At 34.0% G+C, this 26,421-nt stretch overlaps 2 protein-coding genes across 3 annotated transcripts; both read left to right on the top strand.

Moving 5' to 3' along the window:
• Positions 1 to 235: 235 nt before the first annotated feature.
• Positions 236 to 2,176, top strand: PRP4 (proline-rich protein 4). Of its 2 annotated transcripts, XM_088110630.1 has the most exons (3): positions 236 to 512; positions 707 to 1,633; positions 1,667 to 2,176. In XM_088110630.1, exons 1-3 carry the CDS (start codon positions 341 to 343, stop codon positions 1,750 to 1,752), a joined length of 1,185 nt encoding a protein of 394 aa, XP_087966756.1. In that variant the 5' UTR covers positions 236 to 340; the 3' UTR covers positions 1,753 to 2,176. The 2 variants fall into 2 exon arrangements, with proteins under 2 accessions (XP_087966756.1, XP_047159062.2); XM_047303106.2 differs by having other exon boundaries at positions 707 to 2,176.
• Positions 2,177 to 3,493: 1,317 nt separating this feature from the next.
• On the top strand, positions 3,494 to 26,421 carry LOC124829570 (nucleoporin (DUF3414)). Its single transcript, XM_088109063.1, has 32 exons — positions 3,494 to 3,718; positions 3,798 to 3,971; positions 4,307 to 4,402; positions 8,144 to 8,213; positions 8,373 to 8,503; positions 8,907 to 9,047; positions 10,265 to 10,422; positions 11,153 to 11,321; positions 11,415 to 11,513; positions 11,738 to 11,815; positions 11,895 to 11,954; positions 12,063 to 12,220; positions 12,361 to 12,544; positions 13,662 to 13,781; positions 13,946 to 14,034; positions 14,148 to 14,252; positions 14,412 to 14,510; positions 14,701 to 14,789; positions 17,662 to 17,810; positions 18,411 to 18,554; positions 18,657 to 18,764; positions 18,961 to 19,071; positions 19,548 to 19,652; positions 19,735 to 19,845; positions 20,614 to 20,789; positions 20,945 to 21,416; positions 21,680 to 21,787; positions 22,035 to 22,093; positions 22,673 to 23,063; positions 23,730 to 25,250; positions 25,457 to 25,661; positions 25,773 to 26,421. Exons 1-32 carry the CDS (start codon positions 3,611 to 3,613, stop codon positions 25,871 to 25,873), a joined length of 5,889 nt encoding a protein of 1,962 aa, XP_087965189.1. The 5' UTR covers positions 3,494 to 3,610; the 3' UTR covers positions 25,874 to 26,421.

The raw sequence follows: 26,421 nt of genomic DNA, 5'->3' as shown, positions 1-26,421 counted from the left end.
GAGTAGGTTTTGTGACAGATATATGCGTTTGGCTGTGCGGTTGAGAAGCCATGCATTGAATGAATTAGACAGTAATTTGTTTATGGAAACTGGTGTGTGCACGTTATGGTCTTTTTCTCTCATGATCCCACTGATATTGGTCCCGTTCACCCACGTGAAGTTCTTAATTTCAGTGTCGGTGAAACAATATCCAAGAGGCTTATATATTAAGCATTCCAATCAAACAGTTTCCCATTCCACCATAGAAGCTTAACAGCTTCTTTCTTAGTTCTAAGTGTGCCTTACTATTTTCTCTATATATCGTTATTATAGTCATCAGGAACTGTAGTTGCAGTTCCTTATGCAGGTTTTTACCCGGCGCCAAGGAGCACTTTTGTGCTTCTGGTTGTCTGTGCTATTTCTGGTAGTAGGCTTCTGCTATGGTGGCGACCACACCACAGTCCAGGTAGTTGGACTCGGAGAATGCACAGACTGCAATGCTAAAAATATTAAAACTAGCCAGGCTTTCTCAGGTACATATTCTAACGTACTATCTGCATACTATAGATTTTTTAGACTTGTACTGACACCACACAAAAATTTGTGTATAAATATCAAACACTTGTTAATTACTACATACTAAGTTTCTGATGGACCATATTCCTGTCATTTTTATATGTAATTAGCCCTGTAAGAGTTTCATTTACTAACGTGCATTTTTCTACAGGACTACGTGCAACAGTAGAGTGCAAAGCAGCAAGTGGGGACTTCGAAAGGAGAGGGGTTGGTGAGCTTGACGAAAATGGAAACTTCAAAGTGTCCCTTCCACATGACATTGTGAAAGCTGATGAACTCAAAGAAGAATGCTATGTTCAGTTACTCAGTGCATCAGCTGCTCCTTGTCCTTCCCATGATGGTCCTTTTAGCACCAAAATTGTTATCAAGTCAAAAGGTGTCGACAAACACACACTTGGTCCTGCTGGAAAACTCAAGTTTTCTTCAGAGACATGCGCTTCTGCTTTCTTCTGGAAGCACCACCCTCTCATTCCTAAGCTTCCTCCTCATCCACCCATCACCATCCCTCCAATAGTATTTCCACCGTTTCCACCAAAGATTTTCCATAAACATCCTCCACCTGTGTATACTCCTCCTCCTGTATATACTCCTCCTCCTGTATATACTCCTCCTCCTGTTGAACCTTCTCCTCCTCCTAAGCCTCCACCGTCCCCTCCAAAACCACCAAAACCATCCCCTCCAAAGGAGCCTCCTCATCCAAAACCACCAAAACCATGTCCCCCAAAGGAGCCTCCTCACCCAAAACCACCAAAGCCTCATCCGAAACCACCAAAACCAAGTCCCCCAAAGGAGCCTCCTCATCCAAAACCACCAAAACCATGTCCCCCAAAGGAGCCTCCTCACCCAAAACCACCAAAGCCTCATCCAAAACCACCAAAACCAAGTCCCCCAAAGGAGCCTCCTCATCCAAAACCACCAAAGCCATGCCCTCCAAAGCCACCAAAGGTCAAGCCTCCTGTTCCACCACCGGTTAAGCCTCTCCCCCCACCGGTTCCAAAGAAGCCATGCCCACCAAAGCATCCCCTTCTTCCTCCACTCAAGCCACATCCACATCCACTTCTTCCTCCACTCAAGCCACATCCACATCCACTTCTTCCTCCACTCAAGCCACTTCCACCTCTTCCAAAACTTCCTCCAAAGCACTTTTTCCATCACCCCAAATGGCCTCCGCTTCCCCCGTCTTCTTCTCATCCTTAGGCTATAACGCAGAGCTAGATTACTCTTGGGTTTACAATGCGTGCATGTTTTTTGTCCTTTTTTAAGTGCTTTCCCTATGATCAACGATTGAGGAAGTTTGTTGTTGCTAATAAAGCCTCCCGAAGGATATTGCATTTGATGTGAAGAAAGCATATATCAGTCAGATATGGAGAAAACAAATAGAGCATTTGATTGAGAAGTTTGAAATGTTTATTTGAATTTGAGTGTGATAATTGGTGCTGTTCTGAATGAGCAAAGTTAGAGAACCCTAGATATTCTATTTGTCGTTGAATGATTATTTCTGGTGTAGATAAGTGCAGTGTGATGGGATAGTTAAGCCTTCATTATGTCATTTTCAGAGAATAAGAATGTATATTTACGTATGATTACTTAATAGTTACAAGCTTTTAATATGTTCTTTTTATTGCTTGAAGTCTCAAAACCTTAAATTTCAACAAATTTAAGGAATATGATAAGAGTGCTAATAATTGAAAAGAGACAAGACAAGGTACAAGATTGAATAATATAAAAAGATTAAATTTATTTTAAGTTCTTAAATTAAAATTATTTTAAAAAACTTTGAATTAATTTATTCTTTCTTTAGAATTATAAATGTATAAATTTAATTATTTTAATTATTTTAATCATTATTAAATTTATTTGACATTTTAAACGTGTTTTTTAATTAAGAAGAAAAAATGTATTAAACAATATTAATAATTTAAATATTATCATGAAATTGATTTAAAATGTCATTTAAATTTAATAAAATTTGATTAGAACGATTAAATCTATACATTTTTAAAACTAAGGAATTAAATTAGAATAAAATTTTGAAAATGAAGTAATTCTAATTTTTATTAAAATCAAGAGATCAAATATCTTCATATAGAAGTTTTGATATTTATTTGTGAGTTATTATATATGTACATACTATAGTGAGATTGGGTGACATGGTTAACATTACAAAACAAATGTATAAAGTATGTATTGATATTATTTATATATTTCATTTTTATGTTTATGTTGAGCTAGAACTTATATTTCTTATAAAAGAACTAATTAATCAGATACAAAATGATATATAAAGCCCAATCGCTTTTAACATCAAATCAAAACTTAATACTTTTTCATCAAATCATATAATTTATATTTTCCTCACTTTCTAAGTATTATTTAACATTTCCAACTATGTTTGTCAAATATTTTTTTTATTATAAAAAAAATAATTACTATTTGTAAATATATAAATATAAATACAAATATACATATTACTCAATATTTAATCAAACCTGTGTATGTATATGCAACTAAAAAAATAGATCTATAAAAATAGTATTTAAAAATTAGGAAACTATTAACAATAGACTAAAATTTCTTAATCTTATGAATGAAATGTCTAAACATGCAATTACATTTTTGTAAGAACCAACATTGCAAAAACTATATATATTTGAATAAAATTCGAGAAAAAAAAATATAAATGTAATTAAATTATATTCAAGGCAACTATATAAAAATGAAAATTGATCTTTTTTTTTTAATTTACTAAGTTATACGAGTTAACAATACATTACATTTTCATATTATTTTAATTATTAAAAAGTATATAATTAAGTGCAGATAATTAAATTTAAATAAAAAATATGAATTAAAAATTAAAAGGTTAAGTCTAGAAAGTAAATTATCGATTCAATAACCCAGGCAGTATAAAACAATACTTAGTTCAGACCGTGAGAGCATTTGAAAGCGCGAAAAATCAAATGAAAAAATTAAACTAAACCCTTCCATTGCTGATTTCTTGCAGTGTTAGGGTTTATCTTTCTCCTCTTCTTCTTTGCTGTTCTCTCCTCTAACAATGGCCGATATCAGTTCCGTCGATGCTTCTTTGTGGTGGGACTCGTTCACCGTGCTCCTCACCGAGCTTGAGAATTCCTCTCTGACCTCAGATCTCCCACCTAACTTGGTACACTTTCAATTATCTTTGTGCCTTTGTGTGAGTCTGAATTTGTGAACTTACAGGAATCATTTTCGTGTTTATTTAGGCGAAGAAGTTGAAGGACAACCATGCCTGGTTCGTAGACACACTGTCGCGCTTCAAACCGCCCAATCAGAGTTCCAAGGAAGCTCTGAATTCAAAAACTCTGAAAATTGGATCTCACCAGCTCAGTGTTCAGCCTCACCTGAAAGATAAAGCGTTGCAGATTAGCTCCATCCTGGTCAGCTAGTTCCTTGTTTGTGTTTGCTTAGTGATCATTGCTAATACTATATCATAAGTTTCATTGTTGAAGTTTTTGTGGTGGTCAAGAGTTTAGGATGGGGTGAAATTATTTAATTGCTGAGAGAAATGTTTTTACATTGAAATTTGAAAGTTTATTCTATGATCTCAGAAATGATTTTGTTCTTGATCTGTGTTTCTGCTGTGTGGGGACAAGTGTTGTTTTTTCATTATATGTATCATGGGGAATTTACTTAGTAATGTCAGTTATTCACTGTCGGTGTGGTATGCTGATACCTCAAGGTGACTTTCTATTCCCATTCTTGTTTATTTCAGCTACTAGACGAGGTTCAATCATACATTTTTGTTGAAAGGTCCATCAAACATAACGATGCAGTTGCTGATTCCATGGCTCCGGAGTTTCTTCACATGGTCAGTAGCTCTATCACCTTACTGCATTTCTGTATTAGTCAAGTGCTTATTTCTAGAATGATCATACTTTGTACATAATACGAGGATTTGGCTGATTCAGTATGTTTTTTACAAACAAATTTCAAATAAAGTAACTTCAGTGGATTATGTGTGCTGTGAAGTCATGGTTGGATGAATTCCAAATATATATTTTTTTGAATTTTTATGTGGCACTTGGTGCTCGGGACTTAGAGTTGTGGTTGGGGTTTAGAAATCAAACTTAATAAATTTTGGAATAAGATCCCATCACATAGTACATCTATGCCTAACACCAAAAGAAACAAGTTTGTAAGCACAATGGTTTCCCGCTCTATATATACAAGATACATGAAATCTCATATTCCTAAGCCCCAACATATTCTGCCACCGATTTTGAAGATGCCAAGGAATAATGTGATGATTGGAGATAGCTTGAACCTCCAACATAGAGTCACTTTCAATCCATAGACTATGTCATCCTTTCTCAACAGCAATTTCAACAGCTCAAATAACACCAAGAAGTTCTGGATAAATGGTTGTGAGTGAAACCACCAATAAAGGCAGTATCTCTATCTTGAAATAAGCCCCCACAAGCAGTAAGACCAGGAGCACCACGAGCAGCTCCATCAATGTTACACTTCATCCAAAATCAAGGTGGAGATAGCCACAAAACAGGTATGACAGAAGGGGCAAGGTTCAATTTTTTGGAGTTGCCAAATTCTTTAAAAAGGCCAAATATTTTGATGTTCCATTTTTTAATGGACTTTAAACTTAACTCAGTATACAAAATTAACTTGTAAGGTAATGTCACAAAATCCAAGTGGTAGCATCTTGAAGCACTATCTTTATAGGTTTGCTCCAAGCAGTATGAATACATAGCAACACCAAATCTAGGTTTTGATGATCAATATGAACTTGAACAGATGAACTAAGCCAATACCAAAAGATAACAACAAACAAAAAAAGAAATGTGCAACAATTTTAATGTGATTTTGACAATGATGACATCTAGGAACCATATACCAAGCAACATTTAAGAAGATTATCATTAGTGGCAAATCTATTATATTGCAATATTCATATTAGAAATGATTTTGAAGGAGTGATGTACTGGTTCCAAAGCTTGCGACTAGAGTCTTATCAAGGGATTGACTAGAAAGGTTGACTTAGGTTTCGTAGTGTGGAGCCACCAAGATTTTGACTTAGTCTTTATAAGGCTTAGACAACCTTTAATTTGTAGTTAGTTTTGTGAGGTTGAGTTAAGTCATTAGCTAAAATTCTATGATGGTATTAGAGTTTATCTTGCATCCAATGTTGGGCCACCTACACTGTCAAATTGCCAGGTGTTAGAAAGCTGCCTTAATTGTAGTCACTTGTATGTTGAAATGGGCTTCTTATGGAAGGGTTGACTTGTAAGGCTTAGTCAAGCATCATAGAGTCAACAACCTTTGTGTGGCTCTTTAATGGTTAAAATCTCACATTGATTACAGGTATGACCTATGTAGTTCTTATGAGACTTGGGAAATCATGACCTTACAAGTTTGTTTTTGAGATTGTGTTAGTATTCAAGTCTAAATTCTAAGATGGTATTGGAGCCTATCTTAGATTTGTTGTTATTAAGGAGTGAACTTTAAGCATGGTTTTCAAACTCGCGAGTTAACTCGTTAACTCGTCTGATTTAACGTTCCCAGTTATGGTTTCTGAGTTAACTCGGAACCAAACACGTTTTTAGACTGAACTCAGAAGTAGAATCGTACATGGACTCGGTGGAAACGAAGAAAGGAGGAGTCCTTCTGTTTAGGGTTTAATAATCTGATTAGTGTTCTTCATTTTTGTTTTTGTTTCGCTCCACCACTGATCTTCGTCGCTCGTGGTCAAGCTTCGCTCCGTCCGATCGTCGTTCGTGGTCGCTGTTTGTGATCGCGTTTGGTCCGCTTGCCGATCGTGGTCGTCGCTCGTAGTGTGTGGTCGAGTTTCATTCCCGTCGTCGTTTGCCTGGTTTGCGATCAATGTCGCACTCGCCGCCATCCTTGCCGTTGTCCTCGCCGTCGCAGCTTCTGGTATGGCCTTCTTCGAGCCACAAGTGGTGATGAGTGGAGTTTTCTTATTCTAAAATTACAACCCCTAACCTCCTGTATGATTTTATTAGAAATTGAAATTTTTATTGTTTTATTACATAAATGAAATATACTTATGTTGTTACTTTTATGTAAATTATTTTTATTTTTATTGAAATTTATATTGTTTTATTAAATTTTTTATTTTAGTATGTAAATGATTTATTAAAAAATTAAATTCTTATGGTTTTATTACAGGAATGAAATTTTTTGTTTGTGTTTTTTTAAATCCTAAGTCCTGCCACTTTTTTTTAGTGAAAAAATTGAGAACATCATGGCAGCAAATGCATCAAATTCAATGGGAACTAATCCAACTGTATCTTCATTCCTTAAATGATGATGCTATTATTAGAGGATTATTAAAGGATTAGAGGAATAGTCATAAAGATTTTGATATTTCTATTTATGTTTTATAATATTTCTATGAACAATATTAATATGAAACTTATGTATTTCAATTAATATATTTGTATGAAAAATATTTCTATGAAGTTATATTTTTTTTTTCATACAAAAGTAAACTCTTACGAGTTTTTGAGTCGAGTTTACTGGACTCTCACGAGTTTACGTAAACTCTCGAGTTTGAAAACCTTGACTTTAAGCCTAAGTCAACTCCACCAAACAACAAGTGGAATAATATGCTCAATAAACATGAAATTTTGTTAGGATATGTTCTAACTTGGCTCTGATACCATTTGAAAAAATGAACTTTAAGCCTAACTTAATCTCATAAAATCAGTAAACTGAGTTTTGCACTCACTTATATACTCTAAACTGATCTTATTATTTGTCGATGTGGGACTTGTGTCACTTGTATCTGCCACTCTCTTGATTGGTAGTCCTAGGCATGAGTAGTGTTGGAAAACGTCTTAATTGTGGTCATCCCTAGCTACCATTAGTTGTGACCCTTATAAAGTTGCCTTAATGACAGTCTCAAAGGTGAATGTTTAGTTTCTCATTGATCATAAGTACCGTTTAAATATAACTTATAATGTTTGTAAGATAACCTCACTACCTGATATGCATGTTTTCTTTCAACTGGAAACCTTTCAGGTTCTTCCCTTTTCTGTCTTCTATTATTAGTGGGTTCATGATAAGACCCAAAAGAAAATGAGAAGATGGTCAGATTTAGTTAGATGGTTGGATGTTTGTTTAGTTAGTTATAGTCAAAATCTATTCAGTGGATAGGTAGTCAGGCACAGGGGTTTAAGTAGCTGGATCAAGGTACAAGGGAGGCATTTCAGAGTTTAGATTTGATAACAGATAAAAGGCTCTGTTGTGGAAAGGCCAACCCTTTGTGAAGGGTAATCCTTTGGAAGGAAACTTCTCTCCTAAGGTCCCATGCATGTAATTTAAGAAATAGTACTAAAGTGATCTATTTTTTGCTTTCTTTGTTTTTCTGGCCTCTCTGAAAACTTGGTTGTTTCTAGGCTGCTTCTCTAGATTTGACAGTTCAAATGTACGGGTATTTTAGCTGCTTCTGAACTTTCTAAGGTCTAAATTGATATGGATAGTTCATTTAGAAAATTGTTCACCACAGTATTTTTTTCCATGATGGTTTCTTTTTAGTTCATGTTTCTGATTTATTTTCTTTCTTTCTATGAAGATGTTAATTCAATATTACAAGGAGCGACAGTGCTTGCTAAAGTGCATCAGGTGGATTCTCATGCATGCTAGTAAGTGTATCATGTTTCTTTTTATGGCTCCTTAGTAATTGTTTTGTTAATTCTCTATTCTGATCACACATTCATTTTGTATAAGTTTAGTAAACATTTATACTTTATGTTAATTCATTCTTCTTGCTGATATTTCTTTGGGTTTTGACTCTACATCAGTACATAATGGTCCTGTGTCTGAAGATAATACTATGAAGGAGGAGGCAAGAAAATTGTTTCATGATGGTCTTGAAAGTAAATTAATATTATTCTTTGACAATCTTCTGTCCTGTAGCTACCCAGAACAAATGGTATGTTCAGATTCCGTTTACCAGTCTTATTTAATTTTCACCATTACATTACATAATTTAAATGGGTAGATGACTTGTATTTTGTGTGCGATCCTTATATAATTTTAATGCAATAATCTACGTGCATGCTGTAACATTAATAGCCGAGTCTTGTTCTACCACACTCCCTTCTTGGACTATTCTTTCATGTTCTGGATTAGTGTGCTATGTGTCTCAAAGCTGACATGTTGTAATTGTATATTTTCATCTGGAGCATACGAACACTAGATGTTGGAATAGTCTTTTCTACCCTCTAATGAGATCTTTTTTTTTCTTTGATTTGTATCTAATATGATTGATAATTGGAAAATTTATTTCTTGATGACTCAACTATTGTTAATTGTGGATTGTGGAACGCTTGAAGGATGTTGAGCTTTTTACACTGTGGGCTGAGGAGACTCTAATTGAAGACAACTTGGTCTTAGACATCCTTTTCCTGGCATATTATGACTCATTATGTACCTGTAGCGGGGAAATGTGGAAGAAGTTTGGTGCTCTTTACAAGGTATAATAATTATAACTTGATGACATTAAATAGGGAGATATTATATTATTTGACGATGAAATATCTTACCAAATATTTCCCATTATTTGATATTGATTTTGTTCCTTATTATTATGTCTCTTCTTCATTATAAATAACAATCCTCATGTATGTACAAATCACACAATTGCAAACAATCATTTCAATATGGTTTAAAGTCTATCCAAGATCCATTAAAAAAGACCACTCACCAAGTTATATACCAAACCCAATATTGTTGGACGTGAGGAGATGTATTGGAAAGAAATCCAAGTCTCACATAAAGTGGAAATTGTGCAAAATACAATATATAATTAAGGGCAATCTTGGTCTTACAAGCTAAATTTTGTGGGATTGAATTAAATGTATGTTATTTTGTAAGATGGTATTGGAATAGTACCATCTGTTGTGATTTGTTTTGTCACTAATCCGTTGTTAGGCCATGACCTTTTTTTAGATGCAATTGCTTGGCTTTGTCACTCAGATTTTCTCGCGGGTAAATAATACTTGTAGCAACACATTTTTCTCTTCGGCAGTTGCTGCACTCTATACGCATTTTTTTTTCTTTTCGGCACTCTTAATGCCCTTTAATTATTTTTTTTCTCTTTGGTAGTCATCATACATCTAAGCATTTTTTCTCTTCGGTAATGACTGTGCCCTCCAAACCATTTTTGCTCTCCAGCAGTCACTGCGTCTTTCGACCTCTAATGCTTGCAATTGAAGCCACCCTTTTCTAATGATCACTGCAATACCCAACTCACAGCTAACAATCGCGGTGTGTTGCTAGTTCCTTGGCATGTAATCTTCAAAAAACTTGTACCAAATTGATGTATGAAGTTGTTATTATGGATTTTGTCAGATCCAATCACCAACTTACTGATATGCTCCCTGAGTCTCTCAAGAGTTCTCAAATTGATGACATTTGTAACAAATTTGACTGATACAATACATAATTTCGAGCTTGAGTGGAGTGTTAGAGATATGATTTGATTTGATAGGAAAATATGTATCGGATATTTCCCATTATTAGGTATTGATTTTGTTCCTTATTATTGCATCTCTTCATTATATAAAAGAACACTCATGTTTGTATAGATCATACAATTACAAACAATCCTTTTAATAATATATCTGCTAAGACTTGACTTGGGATATGTTTTTGAATCAAATCCTTGTTATATATATATTTTTTGTTTCAGGGGATCTTAGCTGGTGATTATAACTTGGGAAAGCTAGCAATTACTGCAGAAACACAACAATTGTCTTATCATGCTAAAGTTCAGCTGCTGCTTATTTTAATTGAAACCCTGAACCTGGAGAATGTTCTTCAAATGGTTCATGATGAAGTACCATATAGGTTTGCCTAGTATTTATTTATATTATGGCCAGTGCTTCAAAGTTATAATAAAAGCATGTTGTGAAACAGTTTGGTTAAACCAGGAAGTACTGCAGATTGCAAGGCTATAATCTGAAACCTCATCTTTGATGCAATGACTGGCTGAATGTGGTCTGCCAGGCTTTTTTCTTGAATCTGAAATAAACTTTTACAGAAAATATCTTGTGATCTAAGTAATCACGAGGCAAATAATCTCTTCATTGGACAACCTTTCTTAAATATGTCATTTCATTCATTAACCAAGTATATTTGCAATCTGCAACTACATTAGAAATTGCATACTTTGTCCTATTCTGTTCTCCAGTGAAATCCAGGCATCTCTCACCTTGAAGACTCTTGTTTGTAGCTTCTAATTTTTGGGATAATAAGAATAACAAAGTTTTATGCTATGCATAATTATTAGAATTTGTTAATTTTACCAATAATTCAACATGTCTATTTTGATTATTTTTTATATTTTATTTGTAAGCTTTGGATATGGAACATTTCCATTTACTTCGTTTTATCTAGTGATACTCTTTGTCTTGAGCTATGGGTATTCTGTCAAATTCTTCATTCCTTGTGTGGTATCCTTAGTTTGTTAACTATATAGCATGACATGAATTTAATTGACTCTGTATTTTACAATTGATTTTTTAAGTTAATGTTTTGTTGAATGATGTAAAATCTATTCTGAATTTGAATTTCCCAGGAAAGGCAAGTCTACTTTTTCCATGACCGATGTCCAAGAGATGGATGCACTAGTTTCTACTTTCAATGCTTTTGAAATGAATGAAGCGGGTCCTCTAGTTCTAGCTTGGGCAGTATTTCTCTATCTGCTTTTGACACTTCTGGAAAAAGATGAAAACAATGACCTAATGGTATGTGATTAAATTTCATGTGATTTTTTTTGTTTACTACTTATCGTGGGTTTGTATTGCAAGGTTGACCCTTTTGAATTTTTCTGCATCCAGGAGATTGATCACATTAGTTATGTCCGTCAAGCCTTTGAAGCTGGATCGCTGGGATATTGTCTTGAAATTCTGGAATGTGACATTTTGAAAGATTATGATGTGAGTTATTTGGACTTGAGCAGCATAACTTGTTGTAGTCGATTGATATTTTTTAAACCTTCACTTATTCCTTTCTTTTCTATCAGGAATCATTAAGCTTTCTCCTAACTAAGTTGTGTTCACAGAAAGAAAACTAAGCATGATATTGGTGGTATAGCGTATATAGACTTAATTCTGTATGCTGTTTTGTATAAATTATATCATAAATAATTTCCTCCATTCAGGGCCCAATGTGTGGATATCGCAGTGTTTTGAGGACATTCATTTCTGCATTCATTGCATCTTATGAAATCAACCTTCAGGTATGGTTGTAAAATCTGCAGTTAGTTTTTATGAGATTTTTATGTCTTTCTCATTTGATCTGCTTCAACAAATGTACAGCCTGATGACGGTAACCCCACTCTAATACTGGATATTCTATGCAAGATTTATCGTGGAGAGGTTTGGATGTATAATTGTTCTCTTTCATTATATTCATTGCTTAATTATCATCATTATATCAGCCAGTGATGATATATTAATTTAAGGACCGTGTTCCTTAACTTTCAGGAATCATTATGTATTCAGTTTTGGGACAAGGAAAGTTTTATTGATGGTCCAATTCGGTCTCTTCTTTGCAACCTAGAGAGTGAGTTCCCTTTCAGGACTGTTGAACTTGTTCAACTCCTGTCATCCCTTGGTGAAGGAACTTGGCCAGCGGAGTGTGTGTAAGTAAATTAACAATGCTTGTTATTTTTTTATCTCATATTGGAATGGAATTACAGTACAATTGGTCCTTCAAGTCAAAGATACACTTTTGTTACTTCAATCCCTGGTAGCCTTTCTTATTGATGCATGTTTTCTACAGGTATAACTTTCTAAATAGGTCTCTTGGTATATCATCTTTGTTTGAGATTAATGGTGATTCACAGATAGTTGAAGCACAACAGGTAGTGCAAGTTCCTGGGGTTCAAGGTCTCTTTATTCCGGCTGGAACTCGTGGTCGTGTCTTGAGAGTTGTTGGAGAGAATACTGCCCTTGTTCGATGGGAGGTGAATTATGCTAATACTATTACTAACTTGCTATGCTGTATTTTACATTTCTCAGTGCTTCTTGTACCCTGATCTATAATCATTAATTTTCTTCACTTTTTTTGGTGGTGTTGAAATAGTTGAATTATTATTTTTAAAATTTTATTGCTTGTTGTATTATTTCTTTTCTGTCTCCTCTTTGCATTGGACTATGTATGAAATGAGACTCATTCCAAAAGTTCCTAATAGAAATTCTCTTTAAATTCTTTGGTAATTGATTTGCAATCTAAAATATTATTCTTTAGTGATTGATAGAATATGTGAAAAATACATCATCAGATATTTTAAATTATGCTTTAATATTAGTTTCCTTATTTGCTCTTTATACCTTAGGATTAGTTACCACATTCTTTGTCTTATCAACATTTTCCATAATTAGCTAGGATTAACGATTACTGGAAATAGGGTATTGGAAAAAACTCAAGTCCTACGTTGACTAAAGATAGAACTTGAAAAGAGTATATAAGTGGGGGAGAATTCTCACCTTACAAGTTTGTTTTGTAAGATAGAGTTAGACTTAAAACCAAATTCCTAAGGTGGTATTTGAGCCATTTTATATTTAAAAAAGAAGGTCACTCGCCGTATTATTCTCCATGCCCCAAACCATATAATGTTGAACATGAAGGGGTGTATTTGAAAAAATTCTATTCTCAAGTTTACAAGAGATACAACCTACAGAGTATTTAAGTGAGGAAGAACCCTTACATCTCAAATATAAAGAAAGGGTTAGTACTATAGGTTTTATGAATATACCAAATATAACAATGTATTATCAAATCAGTGTTTCGTTTTTCTTTTCTCTTTTCCTCCCTCAATATCTAAAATATCAAATTTCAACAGTGATAATCAAATGAATGATGATATTCCAGTTTCCGGTCTTTAATTGTTGTTTCTTTTTCCTTTTATAGGCATCTTCAATTGTTGTTTAGTTGGGAATTTTAAATGTTGCTTGTGCTTTACACTCGTAATAATTTTTGTTGTAATTTGGAGGTTATGTTATTACTTGGAGTGGGGTATTTATCTTATCAGTATTTTCTCTATTTCTGAATTCACACTGACAAAATCCTGTTCTTTGTAGTATACATCATCTGGAATATTCGTATTACTCTTACATTTGGCCCAAGAAATGTATTTGGATAACAAGGATGAAGTTGCTGTTACACTTGACCTGCTTAGTAGATTGGTGTCCTTTAATACTGTAAGTTTACGAAGTTTAATTGACCATTTTTTTCAATTTGGTTCTTTGTAAAAACACAGCCACTGCATGATAATTGTTGCAAATCCAGTTAATAGTTATGGAAGTACCCTCTGTCGACCTGAGTACATAAGAAATCTGGTCAATGATTCTCCTACTGCATGCAGGGTATTTGCTTTGCTGTGATGGACATCAGCAACTCTTTGCAATTTGATGCTGTTGGCTTGATGAATGAGCAGGTTGAAAAGAGGGTCTGGTAAATTATTCAATTTGAATGGTTGTCTTTATGTGCATGTATTTTCCTTGTTTAATTTTTTAATATATTCTGTTTATCTCGTTTTTAAAATGATATTTTTCTTATCTTTACAGGGTGGTTGAGATAATTTGCAATTTAATTAAAAAACTGCCTCTGAATTCAGGTGGTGCTGCACTTATGTCAATGGGTATCAAGATTTTATCCATTATGTTGATTTGGTAATTTAATTTATTTTTTTCTACATGTAGATCAATTTGTGCTAATAAAATATTTGATCTGTATGCTCTTGATGATTTAATTTGTTATTAGATGTTTGTTTTTTGAATTCATAGTGTAATTAAGAAAAGGCTAACTATCTCTTTTCCTTTCCAATCCAGTTCTCCATCTAACGTTGCAGCGGCTACTCTAAATGCAAACCTGTTTGATATGACTTTGCAGACACCTGTGTTGAATGTAGGAAGTAATGGCTTATCAAGGTAAAGCCCTATTATTAAAATAACATGCATATACTAATTTTCCCTTTTTTTATCTTTTATTGTATGGCTCGACGTTTTCATATATATTTTTCTGGTTGTGTGTAGTGTCAAAGTGTTTTTTTTTTCTTTTTCTTTATCAATTTTAAAGTGAGAAGTTACATCTGCCAGTTCCCGTGTATTTTCTTTACAGCGGGTCATGGTTGCTTTCTTCTAAACTTGCTAGGATGCTTTCAATTGACTGTGAGCAGAACAGTAATGACTGCCCCTTGGCAATATCAGGTATGGCTAACATTGATTTCATATCCATTTTATCGTTGTGATGATATTTGTCTGTTTCTAATTGTTTTTCTCTGAATTTCTCGTGCATATAGCTTGCTGTGAAACTTTGTATAGTGGATAATAGGCGTTATGTTTTCCAAATGCTTTTTAGTAGTCCGTGCTTTGTGCAGGAATGTTGTTATAAATAAAATTTGTGTGTATATTATTATTTTAGGAATTAAACATTCTTGGTGGGTTTTTGTTTGACCCCCAACTTTTGTATTCCTTTTCTCTTTTATAATATTTCTAAAAATGAAGCATATGTACAAGTTGTAGAACTAACCTAGTTAAGTTTGCAACTTGTATAGTGATGCCATAGCATTCTATACTTTGATTAAAAAAATATAATGTAAGATTTTATCTATCTTATAATTTAAACTCTGATTCATTTTATTAAAATTGTGTGTGTATTAAATGAATTTAGTTGGAAATTTGGCATGTACTAACAAAGTCAGGATGTTTACACTGTCAGCTAATCACGAATTGTCATCTTTGTAATGCTGTGGACTTTTGTGATATTACTTTGGAATTCATATCAAGAGTGTTACATAATTTTAGTTGTTGGTACATCAAAATTAACCTCATCAAATTTAGTATGAAAAATTATACATTAAATATTGAATATTTAATTATAATTATAATAAAAACATGGTTTTGATTATAGTTGCTGAAAAAAAATTATAGTGTGTATTCAATTGTTTTAATCAAACCAAATGAATTTTTTATCATACCAACTTTGTCACTAAGCCAACCAAGTATTGTCTACCTTAATTGAGAAATTCATTCAAACATTGAAGGAAGACTAAAAGAGAAAAGCCACCTGTCTCAACATTAATTATTATATATTTTTTTCATTTACAAAAGAGCTGCACAATAGTAATATATGGCAAAAAAGCTGCAGTATCTTAATACCCCTTTTTACGTTACATCACTACATATTCCAATGCACTAGGAGGAGGCAACCAAATCAGGAAATAAGAATTTCTTGCATGTATCCTTACAATCATGGGTAAGGAAGAATCAAGTCTTACAAAGTGTTTTAGGTTTATAACCCAACTGTACAAAACATTTGTAAGATGAGGATTGTCTCCACTTCTATATTGTATTTTGACTTTATCTCTTGTTGATGTGGGACTAAGGTTTTTCCTATACATCCCCTCATGTCCAACACTATTGGACTTGGTACAAGGATAACATGATGATCTTCAATGGATCTAGGATAGATTCTAATATCATCCTACAAAGTAGTTTAGGTCTAATTCAATCCTACAAAATTGACTTATAAGGTGATGATTTCCCTACTTATTATATATTGTATTTTGTAAATCTATTCAAGATATACATATTTCGTAATTGTAAGTTGATTTCTTAAGGAAACACAAGTCAAAATATTAAGTTGTATGGAAGGAAATTTGTATTTGCATAAAGGAATTTTGTTATTCTGAAAACAGAGACTAATCGGGATTGGGAAGCAGGGTAACGACTCCTTGGATCTTTTTCAGCCAACCAAAAGTTGGGTTAAAGGAAAAATACTTTCTGGAGAGAATGTGACTGTAACCTATCAATTTGTTTTAGAGAGAACATATGGTTGGAGTAAAAGCGTAACTTGAATGCAATAAATGGATCAGCTAAAGGAGCCCCGGGACCAGTCACATGTGGTATCTTTAGAGACAAAGTGCTGTTTTCATATTTGGCTGTAAATCTTGGCATTCAGAAAGCATTCTATGCAGAGGCAATGGGAGTGATCTGGCTTTGGAGATATCTATGAAAATAGGATTGGAATAACATTGGATAGATTGTGACTCTTCTCTCGCTGTCCAAACTTTTGAAAGCAAGGTTGTTATAGGATAACAGGAATATTGTGTATTATGGGCATGCACACACTGATCCATTTATAATCCTGTGAACGGGATAATCAATTTGACAAAATAAAATAAAATCTTATATTAGTATTTACATTCAACCTAATCTAATCGTATTCTCAACAGATGTAGTCATTTATTGTATATTTAGGTAAGAAAATGAAAGTACTGACAGATTGATTAATTATGGGGTTTGTATATGGGGAGATTATTGGCGGGAGAGTCTTCCAGACTTTGTTAAACCTTACTTCTTTAAGGATAGGTTCCAATTGCATAGTTATAGGTCTGGTCTCCCCACTTTTTTCTTGTATTTTCTTTATTTTTAATGGTTATATGATATGATGTGCTTCAGAGGATTGTCATAGATTTGGGTGGCATCCTAGATGGGATTGCATTGTGTGTGGTGATTTCTTTGCATATCTAATTTTATTGAAGAAAAACCAAGCACCTCACTTTCCTGAGTGAATACTCTTATTTATATTACAGGTTGAATTTGCTGTTATATTTTTTTCTTCTTTCTTCTCCCTGTTTTTTGATACACAGTCTGCCTCGTCAACACTAGGGGTACTTTATTTGGGTTACTTATTTGATTTTGCAAGTGTTAGTGCTACAATAGTCATTTCTGATAAGATTCGATGCCTTTTTCTTTGACTGTAATATATATTGCAAATTTACTACAGTGGTCGCTTGAAAAGGTAAAGAGACTAAAGTCCACTCTAGTGCAGTTGCACTTCATGAAAATATGTTGATGTATATTTATAATAGAAGAAATATCGACAAAGTCCAAAATACAAATAAGAAATAATAACAAACTAACTAAAGATAAAAAATAAAAATAATATATTTAACAATCATAGTTTAAACTTGCAATAAATGTTTAATTCAACTGAGCTGATGGTTTTGCATGATTTTCTCAACTTTTATGGTATATTCCATTCTCTCTAGTCTTATTTGTGGTCTGAATCTTGCAGTGCTGGACTTCACCATACAGCTTGTAGAAACAGGAGTAGAGCACGATGATCTGCTGGCATTGATAATTTTCTCTTTGCAGTATGTTCTAGTCAATCACGAATATTGGAAATACAAGACGAAGCATATTAGATGGAAAATAACACTTAAGGTATGTCCTACTTCTGTTCGAAGTAACCTAATTCTCTACTTGGTTTTGATTAATCTTTACTGGAACACTTCTAAGATTCTTTGTAGTGACTGGTAATCACTGAAATAATTGGGCATGAGCAAGAAAATAAAGACAAATGCAGGAAACATGATAGTTAGAAACTAAGAGTGTCCCCAAATTTACAATTTATATTCCAATTTAAAATAATTTCGAAGGAAATTGGTACAAATCAGATGGATACTTATTTTTAACATTAAAGCATGTAAATATTTTCTATATTGGATGAATTGCTATCCCAGCTGCATCTCGAGATTCTTGCAGTTGGCTAACAATATTACTAAAAATTTATGTATATTACTGAAATTTTAATTTAAATGTTTAGAGATTTATGTTTTATTTTAGTTTTTAGAATCACAAAATTATGATATTATATGTTTTTTTTAATTTTTTTTTATTTTCAATTATAAGAATAATTTTATTAATAATAGTTCTACTCCAGTCGAATCATTAAATCTTAACAATTTAATGGCATACTATGCAAGATTGAAAGCATAAATCTCAACCATTGTTATTAATTTCAAACTTTGGGGTACTATGCAGGTGCTTGAATTGATGAAAAAATGCATTTCATCAACGCCTAATTATGGAAAAATGGGTGAGATCATACGCAATGTGTTATTCTCTGATTCTTCCATCCATAACACATTATTCCAAATTGTTTGCACAACTTCACATTCTTTGGAGGTGACGTATGTTAAAACTTCTTGGGTTTATTATTCCATTCATTTGTTTGCTTATTTTACTTATTCTTACGTCTAATCAAGAAGAGCATATATTTTTCAACAGAAATTGCATGTAAGCCGCGTCTTTGATCCAATGGAAATTGAAGGATTACAGCTTGCTATAAGTTCTGTTTTAGACATTCTTTCAGTCATGTTGACCAAACTTTCCAAGGTGCACAAAATACTGTAATATGCTTGGCTTTTTTTAGTTGCAAGGATTACTGACATTCATATTGATGGAATGAGATATTCTTGTCATACATAGAAGTTTATAAATGTTGTTTTTTCACTATAAAATCTCTCCTAGTTACTGTCTATATCTGTGATCTTTTCATCATGGAAATACTGAAAATAAGTGTGTTGTGCAGGATACTTCATTGAACTTTCCAGCTTTTCTCCAAGCAGTTTTCTCTTGCACGACCAAACCGGTCCCTGTTGTCACTTCTGTCTTGTCCCTGATTTCATACTTTCAAGATCCGGTATGAACATTCTCCTTCCTCAAATTGGCGTGCCATAACATTTTTCTGAACATTATTATGTGAGAATTGTTATTGAACAATAATGAGCATCTGTCTGTATTCCCCTTTCTTCCATTAGAGATCTTTGAGCTCTTTATATACTTAATTAGTCACATGTTCTGTTAGTATTAGCGGAATAAAGAACTGATATTGGTCCATTTGCTTGATTGTCCTTTTTTTAAGTTATGGACTTACACTTGTGGTTTCCATTTATTATTTCTCTTTTCTGTGTTTTATTGCGTAAACTTTTTAGGCTTGCTTGCTGACAATAGGATGCACTTCATTGTGCATTTGATACCACAATACAGCGGGTTCTATGTATCTCTGTGGATAGATTATTTGTTACTTATTTTACAATCCTTTCAGTGGATATATACTTCTTTATACCTGATTTTCTATTGTTTTGCTTGACAGTTGATATCTTGTTGTCTGTGTAGGCCATCCAATATGGAGCTGTTAGGTTTATTTCAATGTTATTTGCCATAGCAGATTGTATTCAACCATTTTCATATGGAATCACATGCTTCGTTCCTGATAATGAGGTTTGGGGTAATATGTTTGGTTTCTTCATATTTATTTTTCCTTTAGCTCTTAAGCTTAAGTAATTTTTGTAATTGGTTTTAGATCATGGATTTGAGGCAATCTCTGAGCTACATACTTCTTGAGCAATCAGTGTCAAATGAAGATCTATTTGTTGCCACTGTTAATCTGTTTACTTCTGCTGCACATTACCAGGTTTGAATTTGTATAGTAGATTAAATAATTGCATTTCACATTTTGTGGAGAAATTACAAGGTTACTTGCTCTTTGTCTAATTTGTTTTTTTATTTATGGCAATCTTGAATCAGACTTAAAACAGATAGAGAAGCGTGTGATTTGAGTGTGAAACTTGGTTCCCTGAGAGTCTCCCTGTTCTATCATATATAAAAAATATTGTACAGGAGGATTCCCAAAATTAGGGAAAGAAGATCTACAAGATATTGTCTAGCTACCCTAAATATGTGCAACTAACAAAAATAAATAATTATAATAAAACCAATCAAATATTCTAACACGTCAGCTTATAGCATAGAATTCATTACAATTTATCATAATCTCAACGGTAAGATTTTTTTAAAAAATTTCTAAATGGATTCACTAGTTTTGCTTCTATATTTTAATGGAGAAATGCATACACTATTTGAGTTCTCATATTAAAAGTTTATTAATTTTTTATTACTAATATTATAATTTCATTTTATTTTTGTTTGTTTATCTGCCAGTCACTTTCGTACTCAAAACTCTGCCAAATTTTCAAAATGCTTTCATGAAAGAAAAATGTTGACCCCAAATGTGGTGTTTTCAGATCTTGAAAAGCCTTGAGTAATGTTAATGCTAATTTAAATTATTATTTCAGAACTGTTTTTTATTTTATTTTATGGGGGAAGGGGTCTCAAGGTAAATTTTTCACTATATTAAGTTGTGTTCAATCGCCTTTGTCTTATATGAATTTTCCTTTTGCAGCCTTCTTTCATTGTTGCTATCTTTGCTCCAGAGGAGAACACGAAAGACCACTTGAGCATTGGTGATGCAAAGCTGCAAAAGGAGGAAACCTCTCCTATACATGCAGTTTTTAGAAAACCAAGTCTTATTGATGCACTTGTGCACTATATTGAAAGGGCGGATGATCTGATCAAGAGGTTCAAACTGTTTAATGTGTATTTTTTTGTGGGGAAGGGGTGGCTGTTTATCTGTTTTTGCTTAGTTTCCGTCCTTATTGCTTGTGCTTTTGCTGGTCAATTGTAATGCTCATTGAAATATGAGTACGTTACTTACTGTATTTTTCTGTCTCCAGCAATCCCCGCATACTGCTTTGTGTACTTAACTTCATGATTGCCTTATGGCAAGGGGCTCCCCAGTATGCCAATCTCTTGGAGTCCTTAAGAAGGCATGGAAAGTTCTGGGAACACTTAGCTAATGCAATCTCAAATATTGCTAGCAGTGAAATTTCCTTGCCCACAAGCCTGAAAGCAAAAGATGCTTTCAATCTGGCATACGCTTTCCATTGCCAGTCTTCGATACTAGGAATCATGGCATATGAACTATTCTTGCAGAGAAAGTTGTTTCATGCAGAGTCAACTGTGAAGGATGCAGCAGAATCTAAGGAGAAGGAGCAAAATGTCACAAGAACTGAGAAATCTAAAGCGACGAATCTTCATGATCTTAAGGGAATCTGGTCTTCATTGTTCAATGATTCCATTTTAGAGAAACTAATAAAGTCATACACTTCTTATGGAAATAATAGTGATATATATAATGGTGCAAAGGTTAGCTTGATGTTTTTTTCCTTGTTGAATTAATGGGTGTAATATATTTTTCAATTACTTGCATGTGTCATGCTGATGTATAACATTCAATAGATTTTCACTCTTTTCTGATTTTACTTCGGTGTCTAATATGGTTTTTTGCATAACGTAAATAAAAAAATAAAACTTATTAAGTATTCTTTTAATTGTATACGATGCAATTATAGATATATTATGAACTTCTCTTTCCCTTTTTTTATTTACTTCCGCGTGTAATTTTTCAGGTGGCCACCAGTTTATTCTCTGTTCATGTGATGATGAAATTAGCAGTTTGCGACTCTGGAAGTTTATCTGTGTTATTGCTTCAGAAGATTCATGAAATTCTGGCTAAGGTTCGATGTCTAATCCTTTTTTATTTTTGTAAGAAAGTCATTTCTTCTAGTATACTTTGTAATGTGGTAAACGGTATTCAAATTCATATCTTTATCTTTAATGTCATGCAAATCATTACGAATATGTTACACATTAAAAAGTAAAAAGTTTAATGTCTAAATTTCTATTTACGCCTTGAACTCTTTGTTTTTAGTTTACGATTTTGTCAACATTTTCTTATGTATAGAAACGTTCTTATGTTTGCAGTTGAGCATTCATCCTGCTTTTTCTGAATTGCTGTCTCAGTATTCACAACGTGGTTACAGGTTATATAGACTTATCCATGTGTTATTTTTTACTTCACATGTCATAACTTATTCAGCTTTTATTTCAATTAGATGTTATTTGTGTCCAAGATGGAACCATAACAAATAATTCATTTTGCTTTCCATATAGCCATGCATGACCTTTTCATGGAAAATCAACTAACATTTAGAACACTCTGATTTCTCTATGATAGAAACCTAGTATTTTATTAGAAAGGCTATGGGATTTTCCCAATGCCTATAAGCCCCAATTCTCTCCCTCTCAGCCCCACGTTTTATTTATAGGCAATGTGTTCTAACTTTTCTAATAATCTCAGCCCAACGAACTAATTCCCCACCAAACAAATAAATGGTAACAGAAATCTAACACTAATAGACACCTTACGTTATCATTGTATTGTATCACAAATAATTGGGAGACTGAGAATTAAGGTAACAACATTTTTGAGTCTAATTCATGCTTTTCCTCCCCACCATACAGTTCATGTATTGGATTTACTTTGTCTTACCCAAACAAATGTTTATTTTCTTACGTAATGTTACATCAATCAAAATTCGGTTGTTTTCTTAATTTTGTAGTGAAGGTAAGGAACTAAAGAAATTGATACTCAGTGACCTCTATTATCATTTGCAAGGAGAGCTTGAAGGGAGAAAAATTGGTATTGGACCATTCAAAGAATTATCTCAGTATCTTGTGGAATCAAATTTTTTGGGAACCTATCAACACCAGTTCAATGAAGATGCTTTTACAAAGAATATGTTTACGAAGAATGTATACTTGTTTGACCTTGCTCACTTGCGAGAAGATTTGAGATTAGATGTGTGGGATTGTAACAATTGGAGAATATCCAAGGAGGTTGCAGAAGTCATGTTGCGTTTCCTGCAGGATGCAAACTCAGTCATGTTGCTTTCAAGTTCAAAGCTTTCTGCATTAAAAGGACTGATAGCTGTTTTGGCTGTCAACCATGATGTGAGAATTTAAATTTCTGATTTCCTTTCATTGCATATCCCTGTCTGAATGATAAGATTATGGTTGCAAGTTACAAATGTTGAAACATTCATGTGTTAGCCCAACTATTCTGCTATTGATTCCTTATGGTTGAGTTTGAGCCCTGCAGTTGGCGTACATGCATGGTTCTCATAGGTTGACATGTTTTCTGTTTTAACTAATAAAAATACTTAAGAAATTATTTTTCTTCATTTATTATAATTAAAGTATTGAGGGATGATTGGAAAATATGCTATGCTTGAATTGGTTTTACCATGGTGAACAGAAGTCATTAGTAAGATTCTTTGCTTTATAATTATCATTGTTTTGACCGCAAGCATCAAGATAAGATGTACATTAAAAAGGTTTGTTTATGATGGAGTTTTGTTGATTATTTTGAGAAAGGTTATGTAAATTTTTCCTGGGTTTATCCCAATATTAAGTTACATAGGGTGGGGGAAAGGAAAGTTTGACTGACCATTGGAAACATTTTAGCCTGAAAGGCTATATAAACATTGATGTTCCATTTTTCATGTACTTCGTTTTTTTTTTTTTGTATGGTTATCATTTATAGGCAACTTTCTTCATGCTGCCATTTGGTTTTTGGCTTGTCTCTGTTCAATTTTCCTTTTTCACATGATCTTGCAGTCACAAGGGAGGGCTACAGCTGGAGGGAGGATCTCAGATGAACTCATATTTACTTTCATGGATAATATATGCCAATCTTTCCTTTCTAACGTGGAGATATTATCATCTGTTCTAGATGCCTCTGAGGATATTCTCAATTTTCTTGCATGTGAAGTAGAACTAATCTTCCAGTTGACAAGAACTGTCAGGCAAAGCCTCTCGCTAGATGTATCCCTACTTGTTTTGAAATGTGCTAGTTCGGGTCTTAGACTATTGGGTTCACTTAAGCCGGCACCTTCTGAGGCTAATGTGATCATGAAACTTTTACTCACATTGCTGCTTTCAGTATTACAGTCCAACTCCCTTAATGCACATTCAGGTGTGGTAACCAAGGACAATTCTGGTGAGGTCTTATCAAAGGTTTCAAATGCAACCCTGGGTCTACTACCCATTCTTTGCAACTGTGTTGCGACTTCTGATCATTGCATGCTATCCCTGTCAGTCATGGATTTAATACTGAGAAGCTTCTTGACACCCAGGACTTGGTTACCTGTCCTGCAGAATCATCTCCAATTGCCAGTAGTTATGCTTAAACTCCACGATAGAAGTTCAACTTCTATTCCAGTAATAATGAAGTTCTTTTTGACCCTTGCACGAGTTAGAGGAGGTGCTGATATGCTTTATTGTTCCGGCTTTTTGTCATCTGTGAGAGTGTTATTTGCTGAATCTGGTGAGGATTTATCGACCACTAGTGAGAATCTTGGGGGCTCGTGCGAGAAGTTTGTAATACCCCAGGATATTTGGGGGCTTGGATTAGCTGTGGTTACAGCTATGGTTAAATCCTTGGGAGACCATTCTTCTGGAACTGCTATTGTGGATAGCATGATACCTTACTTTTTTTCAGAGAAAGCTCATTTTATCATTTATTCTCTAAATGCCCCAGACTTTCCTTCTGATGATCGTGACAAGAAAAGACCTCGAGCACAGAGGGCATTTATATCTTTAGCTACTCTTAAAGAAACAGAACATACTTTAATGCTCATGTGTGAGCTAGCAAAACATTGGCATTCGTGGATTAAGGCAATACGAAATGTGGATAGACAGCTTAGAGAGAAGTGTATCCATCTTTTAGCCTTCATTAGCAGGGGATCTCAACGCCTTGGTGAATTGTCAAGCAGGAACGCCCCACTTTTATGTCCACCTACCCTGAAAGAGGATTTTGAAATTTCCTCAAAACCTTCCTTTGTCAATAGCAAAAATGGATGGTTTGCTCTTTCCCCACTTGGATGTGTGCCAAAACCAAAGTTCTCTTCTTTCTCAACCACTTCTACCCATGGCCAAGCAACTGAGAGTACTGATCTTATTCCGAAAACATGCTTTTCTGATACTGTAGCCCTGCAGGTATATAGAATAGCATTTCTTCTTTTAAAGTTTCTCTGTTTACAAACTGAGGGTGCTGCTAAAAGGGCTGAGGAGGTTGGGTTTGTTGATCTTGCTCATTTTCCTGAGCTGCCAATGCCAGAAATCTTGCATGGATTACAGGTACCGTGAACTTAACCCATGTATATAATATTTACAACTTCATAGTATGCACAAATTTAGAAGTATGTAAAGTTTTGTCAATGGTTTGATTTACAGGTGAGCTTAAGGCTTTGCTTTATGCCAAAGATTATTTCTTTGTGGGGTGCCTGAATCATAGAAGCTAATAATTAGATGTCTGTCTGAGCTTCACTTTCTTTTGGGTGCAGGATCAAGCTATTGCCATTACTACGGAACTCTGTCAAGCCAACAAACAAAGGGTCTCTCCAGAAATACAGGATGTTTGCAACTTACTGATGCAAATACTTGAAATGGCCTTGCACTTGGAACTTTGTGTTCTACAAATTTGTCGCATAAGACCTGTATCGGGGCGTGTGGAGGATTTCTCAAAGGAAGCAAAATCTCTGTTTAGTGGTAAAATTATTCTTCGTTCATCTGTAGCACCTGCGCTTGATTCCACTGCCCTTGTCATTTTTTCAATATTTGTCTTCTGATGTGCTGAATATTTCTTGATGACCTGTGCAGCACTGGAGGGTCATGCTTTTCTAAAAGCATCTCGCAACTCTCTGAAACAGATGATATCGTGTGTCTATCCTGGATTGTTGCAAGCAGAGAATTTCATATAAGATTTGATGTAGACAAAAGATCACATTATTAATTGTACAGAATTTCATAGTGTTAGTCAGTCTTCTTACTTTGTAGCTAGGTATTCCTTGTGTTTTTGATTTTTTTTTTCTGACCGTTCTTTGTGCTACTGCATATTTATATCCTTTTCTTTTTTTTGGAGAAAAGGTTGTCGCCACTCATCAATATGGTGATAATTTGTGGTTAGTGTGTGTTGTATGATTGTCGGTACAAAGTGAAATCTTTAGGGAGGGTCCCTGCTCCGTGCCACGGTGAGTCGGTGATTATGCCCAATGCTGTCTCGTTTCCGCTTGATCAGGACCTATAGAAAAGGACATGTCTTTGACACAATTTTGCAAGAGAGGTCAAATACTTTATTTTAACCATAGTTCGAAGTTTCTTGTAAATGGACTTTTCTTGTGGAATCGCACTTTACTTACCATATTGAAGACAATGACTCAAAGGATTTAACGCCCCAAATTTGGGTACTGAGCTGACATGGAAGACAACTGTAACCTCAGATCGTCGTTATTATCACTTCGTTTGTTCA

The sequence above is a fragment of the Vigna umbellata genome, chromosome 3 (assembly GCF_029865625.1).
Source record: "Vigna umbellata cultivar VRB3 chromosome 3, Vumbellata_1.0, whole genome shotgun sequence".
NCBI lineage: Eukaryota > Viridiplantae > Streptophyta > Magnoliopsida > Fabales > Fabaceae > Vigna > Vigna umbellata.
The sequence above is the reverse complement of the archived record's forward strand: the minus strand, read 5'-3'. Positions and strand labels throughout refer to the sequence as shown.

Excerpts from the sequence above, each read along its gene's own strand:
- LOC124829570 (XM_088109063.1), top strand. The coding sequence starts at position 3,611 with ATGGCCGATATCAGTTCCGTCGATGCTTCTTTGTGGTGGGACTCGTTC. Across the intron at positions 12,545-13,661 it reads CTGCCCTTGTTCGATGGGAG|TATACATCATCTGGAATATT; the intron begins GTGAATTATGCT and ends TGTTCTTTGTAG. Across the intron at positions 18,555-18,656 it reads CAACTTCACATTCTTTGGAG|AAATTGCATGTAAGCCGCGT; the intron begins GTGACGTATGTT and ends ATTTTTCAACAG.
- PRP4 (XM_047303106.2), top strand. The coding sequence starts at position 341 with ATGCAGGTTTTTACCCGGCGCCAAGGAGCACTTTTGTGCTTCTGGTTG. Across the intron at positions 513-706 it reads AACTAGCCAGGCTTTCTCAG|GACTACGTGCAACAGTAGAG; the intron begins GTACATATTCTA and ends ATTTTTCTACAG.